Source organism: Melozone crissalis, unplaced genomic scaffold (genome assembly GCF_028551555.1).
Source record: "Melozone crissalis strain CALT ecotype California unplaced genomic scaffold, PUWL_Pcris_2 ptg000114l_1, whole genome shotgun sequence".
NCBI classification, from domain to species: Eukaryota; Metazoa; Chordata; class Aves; order Passeriformes; family Passerellidae; genus Melozone; species Melozone crissalis.
In genome coordinates this window covers 2,040,665-2,056,726 of record NW_026535891.1, presented here as the reverse complement: position 1 = coordinate 2,056,726, position 16,062 = coordinate 2,040,665, and the positions used below count along the sequence as shown (strand labels likewise).

Here is a 16,062-nt window from a genome sequence, read left to right as displayed (position 1 = left end):
CTCCCCCATTGGGTCACACCCAGGGCACCAGGGGTGTCCAATTCCAACACGGGGTTCTCCACACTGGGATGCTCTGGGATGTCCACAGAGCAGGGGACGGGCTTTGGTCACACAGGAGATTACCTATGGAATGGAGACCACCCAGAGCCCTTGGGGACCCTGTGAGTGCCAGGTTGGGGACACCCAAAACCCCTCACTGTCTGAGCCTGTCATGGGGGGGCTGCATCCAGTGCCAGATCTGTCACACCTGTGGGTGCCTTCCACGTTGACAGTGAAGTGGTCACGTTCCTCCTGCCAGAGGCATTGCTTGTCTTTGTACAAGGTAGCATCACCAGCTGTCCTTGAGCCCTGGCAGGTCAGTGTCACCGGTCCCAGAGCACCGTCGGCCTCCAGGGGGTCTCCATGAGGAACTGGGTGGTCTGGACACCTGCAGGTGACAGGGGACACCAGCCTGACAGGGCCAGAGTGGGGCTGGGGAAAGCAAGGTGGGGCCATGGCATCCCTCGAGGATTCACCAGCAAGGCCAAGGGTCTCGGCTGGAAGGGAGAAGGGACAGGGCTCAGTGGGGGTGGCACTGTGGGGACAGAGCCACCTGGGGCACAGGGCATGATGGCTTCCCCAAACGGTCCCCATGGAGACAGCAGCTACTGTAGGAAAGTGTGTGATGGTGGTCCCCAAAAGATATTTTTCAAAGCAGGGAGACATGTCTGTGTCACAGCCACCCATGCACCACGTCCATGTGGCACAGGCACCTTGGGACCATGCACACTGAAGCCACCCTGGGCTGAATCAGAACATGGGGACATTGTGGACACTGCGGGCATGAGAACACCATGGACACAGCCCATGCTGGCTCAGGTCATCCCCACCAGCTCATGATCCCATCCCCATGATCCCATCCCCATGGCCACATCCTCACTGTTCTTGTCCCCTTCTGTCCCCGCATCCCAGTTCCCTTGTCTCTATGCCCAGAGCTCCCTGAGCCCAAAGGTGCCAGTCCCCACATTCCTTTCCCCACCTTCATCCCCAAATTTCTGCCTCCCTGTTCTTGTCCTGAAAGCCACCCTACATCCCCAGTCCCATCAAGGTCTGCTGTGGTTAACATTGACTGGCACTGCTGGCATTGGTGACCTCAGGGGACCCCACAGCCCCTCTGTGCCCCCTCCCCTCCCCATCCCTGGGGTGTCAGGCTCATGCATGGGGCACTCACCCCACAGGAGCAGCGCCACCTTCCTGGCCATCCCCGTGTTTCCAGCCATGTGCACTGGCTGTCCCTTGCTGCCGGGGGTGGCTGTCCCCTGGGTGGTGGCTCTTTGTCCAAAGGGGAAGGAAGCGAGGTCAGATCTCGCCCTCATGGGTAGGTGGCACCTGGTGGGGGCAGGGTGGCCCCAAGCTGGGCCGAGGCTGCGGGCAGCGTGGGTACAGAGCGGGGACAAGATTGGATGGAACACAGTGGGACATGGGGTTCCCAGGAGTGGGGGGCTCAGAGAGTTTTGGGAGCCAGGGCTGTGTGTCCAGGGGAATGGGGGGTCCCAGTAATGGGGGCCCTGGGAATGGGGATCCTGAAGAGGGGGAATCACCACGTACAATGGGTGCCATTGGAAACAGGGTCCCCAATGCTGGGGGGACTGTGAGATGGGAGTCCCAGGGGAATGTGGGCTCCAGGGATTTGGGGTCATGGGATGGGGATGCTGGGGGAATGAGGGGTTCCGTAGGAATTGGGGTCCTTGGAGAATCAAGGTCCTGGGGAAAGGAGGATTTCAGGGGATGAAATGAATAGCAGAGGGTTCCTTGGGAATGGGATACTGGGCCATGGAGATCCTGGGGAATGTAAATATTGAGATAGAGGTCCCATACAATGTGGAACATATAGAAATGGCAATCCCATGATCTGATTTCCACGGGAATGGAAGTCCTAGGGATGGGCAGTGGCTGAGTGGACCCATGGGTCTCAGCTTCTTCCCTGGGTGCCTCAGATTTTTGGGAGACTCTAGGCCCAGCACAGCGTCCACAAGGTGCCGGCAGTCAGGGCATCACCCCAGACAGATTCCAAGAGGCTCTGAGTCTGTGGAACTGCTTCAGAGGTGAGAATTCTGTGGGGGAAAAAGGCCTGTCTGTGGTTTGCTCAACCCTGCAAGAAACACAAAATCCAAAGGGAGCTCAAGCAGCGGCTCTGTGAGGGCCTCTGATGGTTTTCAGAGCAGGCCTGGCTGGAAAAACCCCTGCAGGGGCAGCTGCGGTGAACCAGTCCAGAAATGCAGCAATTTATCATTTTCTCCCTTTGAGCAAGGTTCTGAGAGAGCCCCAAATATCCTTCAAAGACAACAACAATCTGTTCAAAAACCTGATCAGGTCCATCGTCTTTCCTGTCTCAAACCTGCAGCCCTTTCTAACAGTCTGAGAAGACTCTTTGCGTTCTGACCATGGCTGCTAGACATGAGGGAACAGTGTAGAAATATCGAACAGGGGCTCACCCACAGCCATGGTGGGGCTGTGGGGAGTGACCGTGTGGATTCCAGGTGTGCCCAAAGCTGCTCCATCCCTGCCCTCCTCACCTCAGTAAAAGGCTGAGGGTTTGCAGGAATTGTGGTGTAAAGCCACCAGAGGTGCTGCTGTGGACCCGAGACCTGCCTGGGGTCAGGCGCTGCCTTCCTTCCTCTTATTCGGGATCATGGAGAGCGCTCGCAGGTGTTGCGCAGGGTGTGTGCCTGGCCCTGGGACACTGCTATGCTGCCAGTGGGCACTGGGATCCAACCTGCTGCCTTGGCGGCTTCTGCCCGCTGCCAGAGGTGGTGCAGTGACTGGTTGGTGGCCGTGAGTTTGCAAAAGGAGCAATTTCCCCTCCTCCCTCCCGTCCGAGGCCACCATGGCCCCTGAGGGGATGGAGCTGGAGCGGGGCACCCCCTGCTGGGCGGGAGTGCTCCCTGCAGCGCCCCCTGCTGGCCACGGTTATAACTGCCACAAAAACCAACAGTGCTGAGCAGGAGCGAAAGTTCTGGGTTTGTGTTGTTTGTTCTGTTTTGGTTTATAAATTTCCAAGAAAAGAGCTTTTATTCCTTTTTCTAAACTTTGGTCTGGAAGCCCCATCATTTTCAAAATTAATAAAAGTTTTAGGCATGCGTTTTCTTTCCATTCTAGGAATATTGCCACTTTCCTTGGGAGATATTTCTCATTTAAATGAGTTGCCAGCTCCCACATTCCAGCGTGGATGAGACCGACATACCAAGAAAGAAAGGGCCAGGGACTTGACCACCTCATGCTCTGCCTTTTAAGCCAGTTGGGCCACCAAGGGCCCTCTTCCCAGATGGCACTTCTGGTAACCCAGCTGCTCAGGCGCTGGCTTTGGCAGAGCGTCACATTGTCCGTGTGTTCCATGGCTGACAGACTGATGCATAGACGGGCCCCTATCTCACCAGAAGCAAAGCCGACCCATCCCTGCCACACACAGCTGTTCCAAAATATCTCCAGACATCAAACTTCTCTTGTTTTTGACATCCCACCCTGTGCCATGGCAGGATCCCATCCTGCTCTGAAGAATGGGGAGGCTCTGGAACACCCACAGGGCATTTGTGACACCCTCGTGTGGGGAACAGGGAAGAGGAATAATTTGGGACATGGCTCAAGAGAATCCAGAGCCTCCTGAAGGCTGCTTTGGCCATCAGATCAAGGAAGTTCCAAGACTTTGACAGGTTCCTCTGGTGGAGGAATTGAGCAAAGGAGAGTGTCCAGGGTTTGTTCCTCTTGGGGGCTTTCCCAGGAAATTGATCTGAACCTTTTTGCTGTTGCTTTTGATTTTATTCTCTCTCATTGCTGTTTCAGGAAATTGTTCTTCTCTCAGCCCTTTGGGATCTTTGTGCCTCCACAGGGAGGGGCAGTTGTTAGTGGCAGCACTCACACAAGTGGGTGCTCATGGGTGGGGACACCCAGTGCACCCCAGTTGTTGCCAGTGTCACAGCACAACCTCATTGATGTCACTGGGATTTCTTGGTCGCCTGCGTGGTCCCCGCAGCTCTACGTAAGCCACCAAGGGTTACTGGTGGTTGGTGACGCCTGGGGGCCCTGCAGGACACAATGGTTGGAGGGACCAAGGCGGGAGGAGTGACACCAGTGGGTGATGTGTCACTGTCGCCCCAATCCACGTTACTCACGCTGCGCCTGCTGGGTGCTCACAACATGGGTGTACAGCACCTCCCCCTCCTCTGGGGGGGCCAGGGGACCCGGGGGAGGCCTGTGGGGATAAAGACCATGTGTGGGAGGCAATGGAGACTTGTGACATGCGGGAAAAAGGGGACTCATGGTTGAAGACCCCACTAACCTTTCCTGCTGCTTCCTGACAGCTGCAAAGGAAAGACGGAAGGGGTGACTGTGGGGTCCCAGGGCCCTGCCCCCTCTCAGGATTCCTGAACCCCTATGGGACCCTCAATTCCTCTCAGGAACCCCAAGCATCCCTGAAGGCCCCCAGAATTCATGAGCTTCCCCAGTGCCCTGGGCCAACTCAGCCTCAGGAACTCAAAGCCCAGCAGGGACAGAGACACTCCAAACACCCCCAGGGCCCCTGAAATAACCCCCAAAATCCCTGCAGAACCCTCCAGCACCTCCCCAAATCCTTCAGGACCCCTAGGCAAGGTGACAGTTCTGGGGCTATGGGTGCTGCCCTATCGGGCCCACACTCTGGGGCCCTCTACAGCTCCCTGGGGCCCCCTGTCCCCATTGTCACCCACCCACATGGTGCCACTGGTGCCAGGCCACAATGGCACCCACGAGCAGGAGCAGGAAGAAAAGGGCCCAACCGACACCTGCAGCCACTGCAAGAAACAGGGGGGCACACATCAGGATCATCCATCACCCAGAGGTCCTGCAATCCTGAATGACTCTCTATGACCTCACCTGTGTCCCTGTGTCCCCACGGTGTCACCAACAGGGACAGCTCGGGACTGAGTGCCTGGAACACACGGTGTCCGTCCTCTCCCAGCTGGTTGGTGGCCATGCACTGGTAGGTGCCTGAATGTTCAACCCTGACGGCCCTGAGCTCCAGGAGGGCATGCTGGGCCACCTCCTGCCCATTGTGCAGCCAGGTGAAGGTGACAGGGACTGAGCCAACCTGCACTGAGCAGCGCAGGGTCACGGTGTCACCTGCACGCACCTGGTGTGACAGGGTACCAAGGGTGATGGTGGCATTGGCCACGGGTACTGCAGGGACAGAGACAGGGCTGAGGCCACAGGGAGTGGCTGGCAGCTGGTGTCGGGGGGTAGGGACAAGGGGGTGGGTGTGATGGGGGATGTTGAGGATGGGGTCACACCCCACAGGGATGAGGGGACACAGGGCAGAGGTGGAGAGACACAAGAAAGGTGTCTTGGGGACATGGAGGTACCCAGGCAGGAGACCCGAGGAGGCTGTGGGGCGTCCCTGTGCCCATCCCCACACTCACTGTGCACCGTGATGTGGAGCCGAGCGCTGCTCTTCCGCATGCCCATCCCCTCGGAGCACACCTGGCAGCTGTAATTCCCATAGTGGGAGACCCCCATGGCGGGCACCAGCAGCTGCGGGGACCCCTGCGGGCCTCTCACCATCTGCCCATCCTGGTAGAACATGCGCAGGAGGAGGGCTTGGGGCCGCAGGGGGCTGGGGGTGCTGAGGCAGCAGAGAGTCAGGGGGACCCCGGGATGGGCTTGGGGGGACCCTCCAGCACTGGTATCCAGACAAGCTCAGGGGAGGAGATGGGGGACTGTGGGAACTGTGACCCCGAGTCCCTGGCGAGGGGCTGTGGTGCTGTTGGGTTAGCAGATGTGAGGTGCTCACCATGCACTGTCACTGTCACCAGCGCTGACTCCTCCCATCCCTTTGATACCCAGGCCTTGCAGCGGTAGTGGCCTCTGTGGTCCAGCTGCAGAGGGGACAGGGACAGCTCAGTCCCATTGGAGAGACCCCCCAGTTCTGTCTCCTCACGGTAGAAGAACACCTTATCAACCGACTTCTCCTGCCTGTACCGGCAGCGCAGTGTCAGCGTTTCCCCCTCCAGCAGTGCCCGTGCTGGCACCTGCAGCACCAGCTGGTCTGTGGGGCAGAGGGGTGCCGTCACATTACGGGGGTCTAGAGGGTCCTGATGTCACTGGGACCCCCATACTGGGTCACAGCCAGCACACCAGGTTTTCCCAATTTCAACACAAGGGTCCCACAGCACTGGGATACTCTGGTATGTCCCTGTGTGTAGGACATGGGCTCTGATCACACCAGAGGGTGACCCATGGAGTGGAGCCCACCAGAGTCCTCAGGATTCTTGTGGGTGCCAGGCTGAGGAGACAAACCACCCTCACCATCTGAGACAAACCACCCTCACCGTCAGAGACGTTCACGGGGCAGCTGAGCCCAGTGCCGGGTCTTTCACACATGTAGGTGCCACTCTCAGTGACAGTGAAGTTGTTGCTTCCCTCCTGCCCCCAGCGCTGCCCATCCTTGTACCAGATGGTGGCACCAGCAGTCCCCAAGCCCTGGCAGGTCAGTGTCACCCGGTCCCACAGCACCGCTGGCCTCCAGGGGGGCTCCACGACAAGCTGGGTGGTCTGAGCACCTGCAGGTGACAGGGGACACCAGCCTGCCAGGGTCAGAGTGGGACTGGGGAGAGTGGGGTGGGGCCATGGCATCCCCCGAGGACTCACCAGCGAGGCCGAGGGTCTGGGCTGGAAGGGAAAAGGGACAGGGCTGGCTGAGGGTCATGGGGACACTGTGGACATCCTATTGTTTGCACTGGCCCCCTCCACCAGCTCTACAGTACCTGTCCCCATGGCCACAACCCCATGGCCCTGTACCCATGATCCCATTCCAATGGCACCTGTTGTCCTGGCCCATCTCCATGCTACGTGGCCCTTGTCCCTGTCCCTGCATCCCTGTTCCCTTGTCCCTGTCCCCACAGCTACCCAAGCCCCAAGGCTCTTCTGCTACATCCCTGCCCCAAAATCTCTATGTCCCTGTTCCTGTCTCCATCACGAGTTCCCCTCTTTCTGTCCCTAAAGCCATCCCACAATTCTGGTCACACTGGGCTCCATGCCCTGCTCTGGCTCTGCTGGCATTGGAGACCTCAGGGGACCCTGCCGCCCCCCTGTGACCCCTCCCCTCTCCATCTCTGGGCCCGTGCCTGGAGCACTCACCCCACAGGAGCAGCGCCACATTCCCGGCCATCCCCATGTCCTCAGCCATGTGCACTGGCTGTCACTCGCTGCTGTGGCCACCGCTCCCCTGGCTGGCGGCTCTTCGGATGAAGGGGAAGGAAGCGAGGTCACGTCTGTCCCCATGTGTAGGTGGCCCTTGGTGGGGGCAGGGTGGGGACAGGATGGGGGCAGGGTGGGGAACTTGTGGGACATGGGGGGATGGTGGGACATGGTGGGGTCATGGTGTTGCCAGAATTTGGGGTCTGAGGCCATGCAGGGAGACAGGGATTGGTGTTCAGGGGAATGGGATGCCCAGGTATTTGGGGTCCCAGGGAAATGGGGGTACCAGGGTTTGGGTGGACTCAGACTTGGGGATGAGGGTCCCAAAACAACGTGGACTCCTGGGATTTGTAATCATGAGATAGGGGCCATGGCATGGAGGTGCCAGGGAAAAAGGGGTCCCTGTGAGATTGGGGGCCCTGGGTGAATGAAGGCCCCCAAGGGAAGGGGTGTCCCATAGTCTGGAATTACTGGGAAGGTGTTCCTTGGGGTTGGAGACCCTGGGGAACTGCAGTCCAGGAATGGGGGTCTCAGGGAAGGTGGGACAGAAGGAAATGGGGTCCCAAGATTAAAGTTCCCAGAGGAATGGGGGTGTCACGGATGGGCAGTGGCTGAGGGGACAGAGGGGTCACAGCTCCTTCCCTGAGTGCCTCAGATTTTGGGGTGACACGGGGCCCCACAAAATCACTTCTGGGGTGCTCATTTCCTGGCCAGGCATTGCATGGGGATCCTGAGTATCTCTGCTTCTGTGTCCTCCCCTGCCCTTTACATTTTCCTCTCTTTATTTCTCTTTTTTCCTTATTCTCCTTCCTTTTTGCCACATCACCTCACCCCCAGTTCCTGGCTCAGCAATCCTGGGGTGCATCTGAGCAGGGAAGGGGTTGGGGGGACCCAGGGGAGGGGGAAAATGGGGAATGGTGGGTGCAGGAAAGGGTGGGGAGGCTGTGGGGGATGAAGATGTAAGACTGTGCTCTCTTAACACTTTCACTTTGTTTGTCCTGGACAAGAAGGAAGAGGCTGTTTATGCTGAGACTCAGGTGGGAAAATGGGGGTGATTCTCTCCTGGGGGGCACATCCGGGGGTGGGTCCTGGGAGGATCCTGTCCCAGGGGGTGACACATCCTGGCATGGGGGGTGTCCTGTCCCAGGTGTGGCAGTTCCAGAAATGTCCCTGCACATTCCTGGCCGGGTGCCTGTCCCAGGGGTGGCACATCCTGAAGACCCCTGTCAATGCAAGGGTAGGGCCCAGCCATGGCCCAGCCCCACTGCACAGGGATGGCCATTGCCCAGCCCTGCTCTGCCCAGCCCCAGGTGGCAGCCAGCACATGAGGGTCCCCCCTGCCCCCTTGGCTTTGATTCTGGCAGCTTTAGAGCTGCTGCAGAGGTGACAATTCTGTGGGGGAAAAAGGCCTGCCTGTGGTTTGCTCAGCCCTGCAAGAAGCACAAAACCCAAAGGGAGCCCAAGCAGTAGCTCTGCAAGGGCCTTTGATGGTTTTCAGAGCAGGGCTGGCTGGAAACCTCCCTGCAGGGGCAGCTGTGGGGAAACCAGCCTGGAAATGAAGCAATTGATCATTTTGTCCCTTTGCGCAAGGGACTGAGAGAACCCAAGAACTACTGCAAAGACAACAACAATTGGCCTCCCTTTGTGTTTTGTGTTTCTTTCAGGGCTGAGCAAACCACAGCAAGGCCTTTTTCCCCCACAGAATTCTCACCTCTGCAGCAGCTCTAAAGCTGCCAGAATCAAAGCCAAGGGGGCAGGGAGGGACCCTCAGGTCCTGGCTGCCACCTGGGGCTGGCCAGAGCAGGACTGGGCCATGGCTGGGCCCCACCCTTGCATTGACAGGGGTCCCCAGGTTGTGCCACCCCTGGGACAGGCACCAGGCCAGGAATGTGCAGGGATGTTTCCACAACTGCCACACCCAGGATGGGACCCCCATACCAGGATGTGTCACACCCTGGTGAAGGATCCCCCCAGGACAGGACCCCCCAGGATGTGCCACGCCAGGACACAAGCCCCCATTTTCCCATCTGAGTCTCAGCACAAACAGCCTCTTCCTTCTTGTCTAGGAAAAAGAAAGTTTTGAGGGGGCACAGCCCAACACCTCCATCCCCCACAGCCTCCCTACCCTTCCCTGCACCCCCCACTCTCCTGGCTCCCCCAACCCATTCCCTGCTCAGGTGCTCCCCAGGATTGCTGAGCCAGGAACTGGGGGTGAGGGGACATGGTACAAAAGTGAGGACAATAAGGAAATAAGAGAAATAAAGAGAGGAAAATGTCAAGGGCAGGGAAGGACACAGAAGCAGAGCTACCCAGGACCCACATGTGATGTCTGCGCTGGAAAGGAACACCCCAGGGGTCAGTGCTGGGCCCCGTGTCATCCCAAAATCTGAGGCACCCAGGGAAGGAGCTGAGATCCCTGTGCCAATCCAGAAATTGCTCATCCCTGGCAACCCCCTTCCCCTGGAAACCAACCATGGGAGCCCCATTCCTTAAGTCCCATCTTGCCTGGGACCCCTATCCCAGTACGGACATTCCCCAGGATCTCCATGGCCCAGGATAACATTCCAAAGGAACCATCTCCACTTCTTTCCATTCCCTGAAATCCTCTTTCCCCCAGGACCTTGGGGAAGGTCCCATACCAGGCCCCCATTCCCACGGGACTCTCATTCCGCCAGTGTCCCCATCCCATGGCCCCAAATCCCTGGATCCCACGTTCCCCCAGGACTCCCCTTCCTGAGTCCTCCCAGTTCTAGGAACCCCCATTCCCTTACCCCCCCCACCCCCATTGATTCCCCCTCCTCAGGACCCCCATTCCCCTGGACACTCATCCCCATGTCCCCAAACCCACCAAGCCCCCCACACCTGGGAACCCATATTGCACCTTGTCCCACCCAGCCTTGTCCCCAGCCTGTCCCCAGCTTGTGGCCACCCTGCCCCCACCAAGGGCCACCTACACATGGGGACGGACGTGACCTCGCTTCCTTCCCCTTCATCCGAAGAGCCTCCAGCCAGGGGAGCGGTGGCCACAGCAGTGAGTGACAGCCAGTGCACATGGCTGGGGACACGGGGATGGCCGGGAATGTGGTGCTGCTCCTGTGGGGTGAGCGCCCCGGCCATGGGCTTGACTCCCCTGGGATGGGGAGGGGAGGGGGCACAGAGGGGCTGTGGGGTCCCCTGAGGTCACCAATGCCAGCAGGGTATGGAGGCAGTGTGATCAGAGTTGTGGTGTGTCTTTGGGGACAGGAACACAGGACATGAACAGGGGAACTCGGATGTGGGGACAGGGGGATGCAATGTGGGGATAAGGATGTGGCAGAAGGAACCTTGGGGCTGGGGCAGCTGTGGGACCTGGGACACAGGGATGCAGGGACAGGGACAACATGACCGGCAACATGTGTTTGGGCCATGGAGACAGGTGCCATCAGAAATAGAAAATGGGCACAGGGCCATGGGGATGTGGCCATGGGGCTGGCAGGGGTGAGCTGTGCCAGCAAGGGGCCCCATGCCTGAGCATGGGTGGCTGCGGTGTGCCTGTCCTTGAGACATCTGTGCCACACCAGTACCCCCACAGAGCCTGTTTGGGAACAGCCCCTAAACCCCATGCCTCTGTGCCTCTGTCCCTGCAGTGCCACCCCCATCCAGCCCTCTCCCTCCTCCCTTCCAGCCCAGACACTTGGCCTTTCTGGTGAGTCCTCGGGGGATGCCATGGCCCCACCTCGCTGTCCCCAGCCCCACACTGGCCCTTACAGGCTGGTGTCCCCTGTCACCCTCAGGTGCCCAGACCACCCAGCTCTACATGGAGCCGCCCTGGAGGCTGGCGGTGCTGTGGGACCGGATGACACTGACCTGCCAGGGCTTGGGGACTGCTGGTGCCACCATCTGGTACGATGATGGGCAGAACTGGCGGCAGGAGAGACGCAACCACTTCACTATCACTGAGACTGGTACCTACACATGTGACAGACCTGACACTGGGCTCAGTTCCACTGTGAGAGTCTCAGATGGTGAGGGGGACTTGGGTGTCCCAAGTCTGGCACCCACAGGGATCCCGAGGGCTCTGCGTGGTCTGTGCTCCATGGGTCACCTCCTGTGCGACCTGAGCCTGTCCCCTGCTCTGGGGACATCTCAGAGCATCCCAGTGTAGAGGGACCCCCATGTTTGAATTGGGCACCCCTGGTGCCCTGGGTGTGACCAAATGGGGGATCCCGGTGTCATTGGGTGTGACAGGGCCCCTCTGTCCCCCAAACTCGCTGGTGCTGCACAGGCCAGCATGGGCACTGCTGGAGGGGAACAAGGTGACACTGCACTGCTGGGGCTGGTGGAACTGCATGGTCACCTCAGTGTCCTTCTACCTCAAGGGGAAGAAACTGGGAGGGCTCCGTGATAGTACCAAGCTATCCTTGACCCCTCTGGAGCTGAGCCAAAGCGGCAACTACAGCTACAGGAGCTGGGTGGGATCCTGGGGGCAGCAGGAGTCACCACGGGTGACAGTGACAGTACAAGGTGAGCATCCCAGAGCATCCCAGTGTGGGGGAACCTGTGTTGAAATTGGGGACCCCTTGTACACTGAGTGTGACCCAATGGGGGGATCCCCATGAAAATGGGACCCTAGAGTGACAGGACCCCCCTGTCCCGCAGCCTGGTTAGAGTTGCAGGTATCAGCATGGGAGCTGCTGGAGGGGGACATGGTGACACTGCGATGCTGACACTGGCAGGACATACCAGTCACCAAGGTGCAATTCTACCATGGGGACAAGGAGATGGAAGGGTCCCGTAGCAGGACCGAGCTGTTGTTTTCCCCTCTGCAGCTGAAACACAGTGGAAACTACAGCTGCAGGGGCTTGGTGGATGCTGAAGTGTCACCGTGGGCACAGTCATCGCCAGTGACAGTGACAGTGCACGGTGAGCATGCCCATGGTTGGAACTCCATGATCCTGACACCCCCAAAGCCCCTTCCCAGCACACTCAGAGTCACAGTCCTCACCATCCCTCTCCTTCCCAGAGCTCTTCTCGGTGCCGGTGCTGGAGGGTCCCTCCAAGCCCATCGTGGGATCCCCCCTGAATCTCAGCTGCCTCAGCACCCCCAGCCCCCTGCGGCCCCGAGCCCCCCTCCTGCACGTGTTCTACCAAGACGGGCAGGTGGTGGGGGGCCCGCAGGGGTGCCTGCAGCTGCTGGTGCCGGCTATGGGAGTCTCCCACTTGGGGAATTACAGCTGCCAGGTGCGCTTCGAAGAGGGAGCTGTGCAGAAAAGCAGCACCCAGCTCCGCGTCATGGTGGGCAGTAAGTGCGAATGGGCACAGGGCGCTCATGGAGACGCCCCAAGTCCCCTGGTTGGGGACTTCCAGGTCCCCCTGACACCTTTCTTGTATTCTCCAACCTCTCTTCTGTGTCCCGCGCTCCTCCATGATTTTACCCCATGTCTGACATCCCCCATCACACCCATCCCCCCACCCCCATCCCCCCAAACCAGCTGCCAGCCACTCCCTGTGGCCTCAGCCCTGTCTCTGTCCCCACAGTGCCCGTGGCCAATGCCACCATCACTCCCGGTCCCCTGTCACATCAGGTGCATGCAGGTGACAATGTGAACCTGCGCTGCTCAGTGCAGGTGGGCTCAGCCCCTGTCACCTTCACCTGGCTGCACAACAGGCAGCAGGTGGCCCAGGGTCCCCTCCTGGAGCTCAGGGACATTGATGTGGGGCACTCAGGCACCTACCAGTGCATGGCAACCAACCAGCTGGGACAGGACGGGCACTGCGTGTTCCAGGCACACAGCCCTGAGCTGGCCATGGAGGTGACACCTGGCTCACCCTGGGTCACAGGTGGGGTCACACGGGGTAACCAGGGAGTGCAGGACTCCAGGGCTGATGGGTGATCTTGATGTGTCCCCTTCTGTTTTTTGCAGTGGCGACACGGGTCAGTGGGGCCCTTTTGTTCCTGCTCCTGCTCGTGGGTGTCATTGTTGCCTGGAACCGGTGGCACTGTCTAGGTGGGTGACAATATGGGGACAGGGGTCCCAGGGAGCTGTAGAGGCCCTCAGAGTTGGGGGATGATACAGCAGCACCCACCACCTTAGAACTGTCACCTTGTCTGGGGCTCCTGAAGAATTTGGGGCAGTGCTGGAGGGTTCTGCTGGTATGTTGGGGCCTCTTTCAGGGATCCTGGGTGTGTTTCGGGGTCTCTGTCACTTCTGGGCTTTGGGTTCTTGAGGCTGAGTTCATCAGAGGCACTGAGTTCTGGAGGGGGGCAGCTGCAGAGATGCTTGGTGGTCCTGAGGGGAATTGAGGGTCCAATGGGAGTTCAGGAATTCTGAGAGGGGTCAGGGCCCTGGGACCCCACAGTCATCCCTCCCCTCTTTCTTTTGGAGCCACCAGGAAGAACCAGGAAAGGTGAGAGGGGGGCTCAAACCACACTCTCCCCTTTTACCCCATCCCCCAAGACCTCCCATTCCTTTTCCCGCATCCCCTTTATACCCTCAGGACCTCCCCGGATCCCCCGGCCACCCCAGAGGAGGGGGAGGTGCTGTACACCCATGTCGTGGTCACCAAGACGGCAGGGGGTGAGTACGGGGGGGACACACACAGAGGGACACGTCACCCAGGAGTGTCACTCCACCCAGATCCCACCGCCCATGTCTCTCGCAGTGTCCCCCCATGCCACCACCCTCCAGGATCCCCAGGTGACCTACACGGAGCACCACGGACCCCCAGGGATGACCACGGTAACACGGTGACACCTACGGGAATGTGCTGTGACACTGGGGGGAACTGGGGGGCACTTGGGGTCCCCATCCATGGGCACCCACTCGTGTCTGTGCTGCCACTAAAAACTGCCCCTCACCCTCCCCATGGAGGCACAAAGATCTCAAAGGTCTGAGAGAGGAACAATTTCTTTAAACAGCAATAAGACAGAATAAAACCAAAAGCAAAAGCAACAAGGTTCCGAGTCCAAATTTTTACTCAAGGAACGATTTCCAGGGAAAGCCACAAAAAGGAACAAACCCCAATACTCCCCCAAGCACGTTTCCTCCACCAGAGGAACCTGGCAGGGCCCTGGACCTTCCTTGCTCAAATGGCCAAATCAGCCTTCAGGAGGCTCTGGATTCTCTTCTCCCCTGTCCCAAACCCCTCCTTTGCCATGTTCCCCACACCAGGATGACACAAAGCCCCTGTGGGGGTTCCAGAGCCTCCCCCTTTTCCAGGACAGTCAGGATCAGGCCATGGCACAGGGTGGGGTTTCAGAGACAGGAAAAATTTCATGTCTGGAGGCATTTTCGAACACCTATGTGTGGCAGGGATGGGTCAGGCCTTGCTTTTGGTGAGACAGGGCTCCATTTGTCCATCAGTCTGTCAGCTGTGGCACACTGGGGACAGTGTAACGCTCTGCCAATGCCAGCTCTTGAGTGGCCAGGTGACCAGAAGTGCCACCTGGGGAGAGAGCCCTTGGTGTCCCAACTGGCTTAAAAGGCAGAGCAAGAGGTGGCCAAGTCCCTGACCGTCTCTCCTTTTAGGGTGTCTGTCCCATCCACGCTGAAATGCATGAGTTGGCAACTCCTTTAAATGAGAAATATCTGCCAAGGAAACTAGGAATATTCCTGGAATAAGAAGACCCATATCTAAAACTCTTTTTCTAATTTCAAAGATTCTGGGGATACCAAGCAAAAGTGTAGGAAAAGGAATACCAGCTCTTTAGTGGGATATTTTTAAAGCAGAACAAATAACACAAACCCAGAACTCTCCCTCCCACTCAGCGCTGTTGGTTTTTGTGGCAGTTATAACCTCGGCCAGCAGGGGGCGCTGCAGGGAGCACTCCCGGCCAGCAGGGGGCGCCCCGGTCCAGCTCCATCTCCTCAGGGGCCATGGCGGCCTTGGACGGGAGGGAGGAGGGGAAATCGCTCCTTGTGCAAACTCACGGGCACCAATCGGTCCTGGCACCACCACCGGCAGTGGGCAGAAGCCGCCAAGGCAGCAGGTTGGATCCCAGTGCCCACTGGCAGCGCATCAGTGTCCCGGGGCCAGGCACACACCCTGCACAACACCCGCGACCGCTCTCCATGATCCCGAATGGAAGGAAGGCAGCACCTGACCCCAGGCAGGTCTTGGGTCCACAGCAGCACCTGTGGTGGCTTTACACCACAATTCCTGCAAACCCTAAGACTTTCAGTCAGGTGAGGAGGGCAGGGATGGAGCAGTTTTGGGGACACCTGGAATCGACACAGGGTCACTCCCCACAGCCCCAGCACAGCCACGGGTAGGGCCACTGACCGATACTTCCACACTTTTCTCTCTGTCCATTTTTGTGGACAAAGTCGGAATCCAAGCATTCTTTCCATGAGGTTCCAGAAGGCTGCAGATTTTGTTCAAGAAAGAGGTTCCCAGGAAGGTTGTTGGCATATTGTTGTGCAATTTGCAGTAATTTTGAGGTTCTCTCGCTCCCTTACCGAGACCAACAAATGATCAATTGCTACATTTCCAGGCTGGTTCCCTCACAGCTGCCCCTGCAGGGGGGGCTTTCTAGCCAGCCCTGCTCAGAAAGCCATCAAAGGCCCTCACAGAGCCACTGCTTGACCTCTCTTTGGGTTTTGTGTTTCCTGCAGAGCTGAGCAAACCACAGGCAGCCCTTTTCCGCCCACGCAGAATTCTCACCTCTGCTGCAGCTCTAAAACTGCCAAAATCAAAGCCAAGGGGGAAAGGAGGACCCTCAGGTGCTGGCTGTCACCTGGGGCTGGACAGAGCAGGGCTGGGCAATGGCCATCCCTGTGCAGTGGGACTGGGCCATGGCTGGGCCCCACCCTTGGATGGCCACTGGCTTCAAGGAGCAGGAGTTTGGGGCCTCCTTCCTGCTCAGGGTTCCATTCC

General features: G+C 58.7%; 1 protein-coding gene across 1 annotated transcript in view; it reads right to left on the bottom strand.

The window, feature by feature from the left end:
- LOC128948158 (Fc receptor-like protein 4) overlaps positions 1-7,177 on the bottom strand; it is a 56,725-nt gene extending 49,548 nt beyond the window's left edge. The window contains exons 1-4 of the mRNA XM_054292761.1: positions 7,147-7,177; positions 6,658-6,678; positions 6,339-6,569; positions 5,801-6,055 (exon numbers count right to left, since the gene is read on the bottom strand). Of these exons, the coding sequence (XP_054148736.1) occupies positions 5,801-6,055; positions 6,339-6,569; positions 6,658-6,678; positions 7,147-7,177 (538 nt within the window). The remainder of the gene's footprint in view (positions 1-5,800; positions 6,056-6,338; positions 6,570-6,657; positions 6,679-7,146) is intronic.
- Between the last annotated feature and the right edge of the window lie 8,885 nt (positions 7,178-16,062).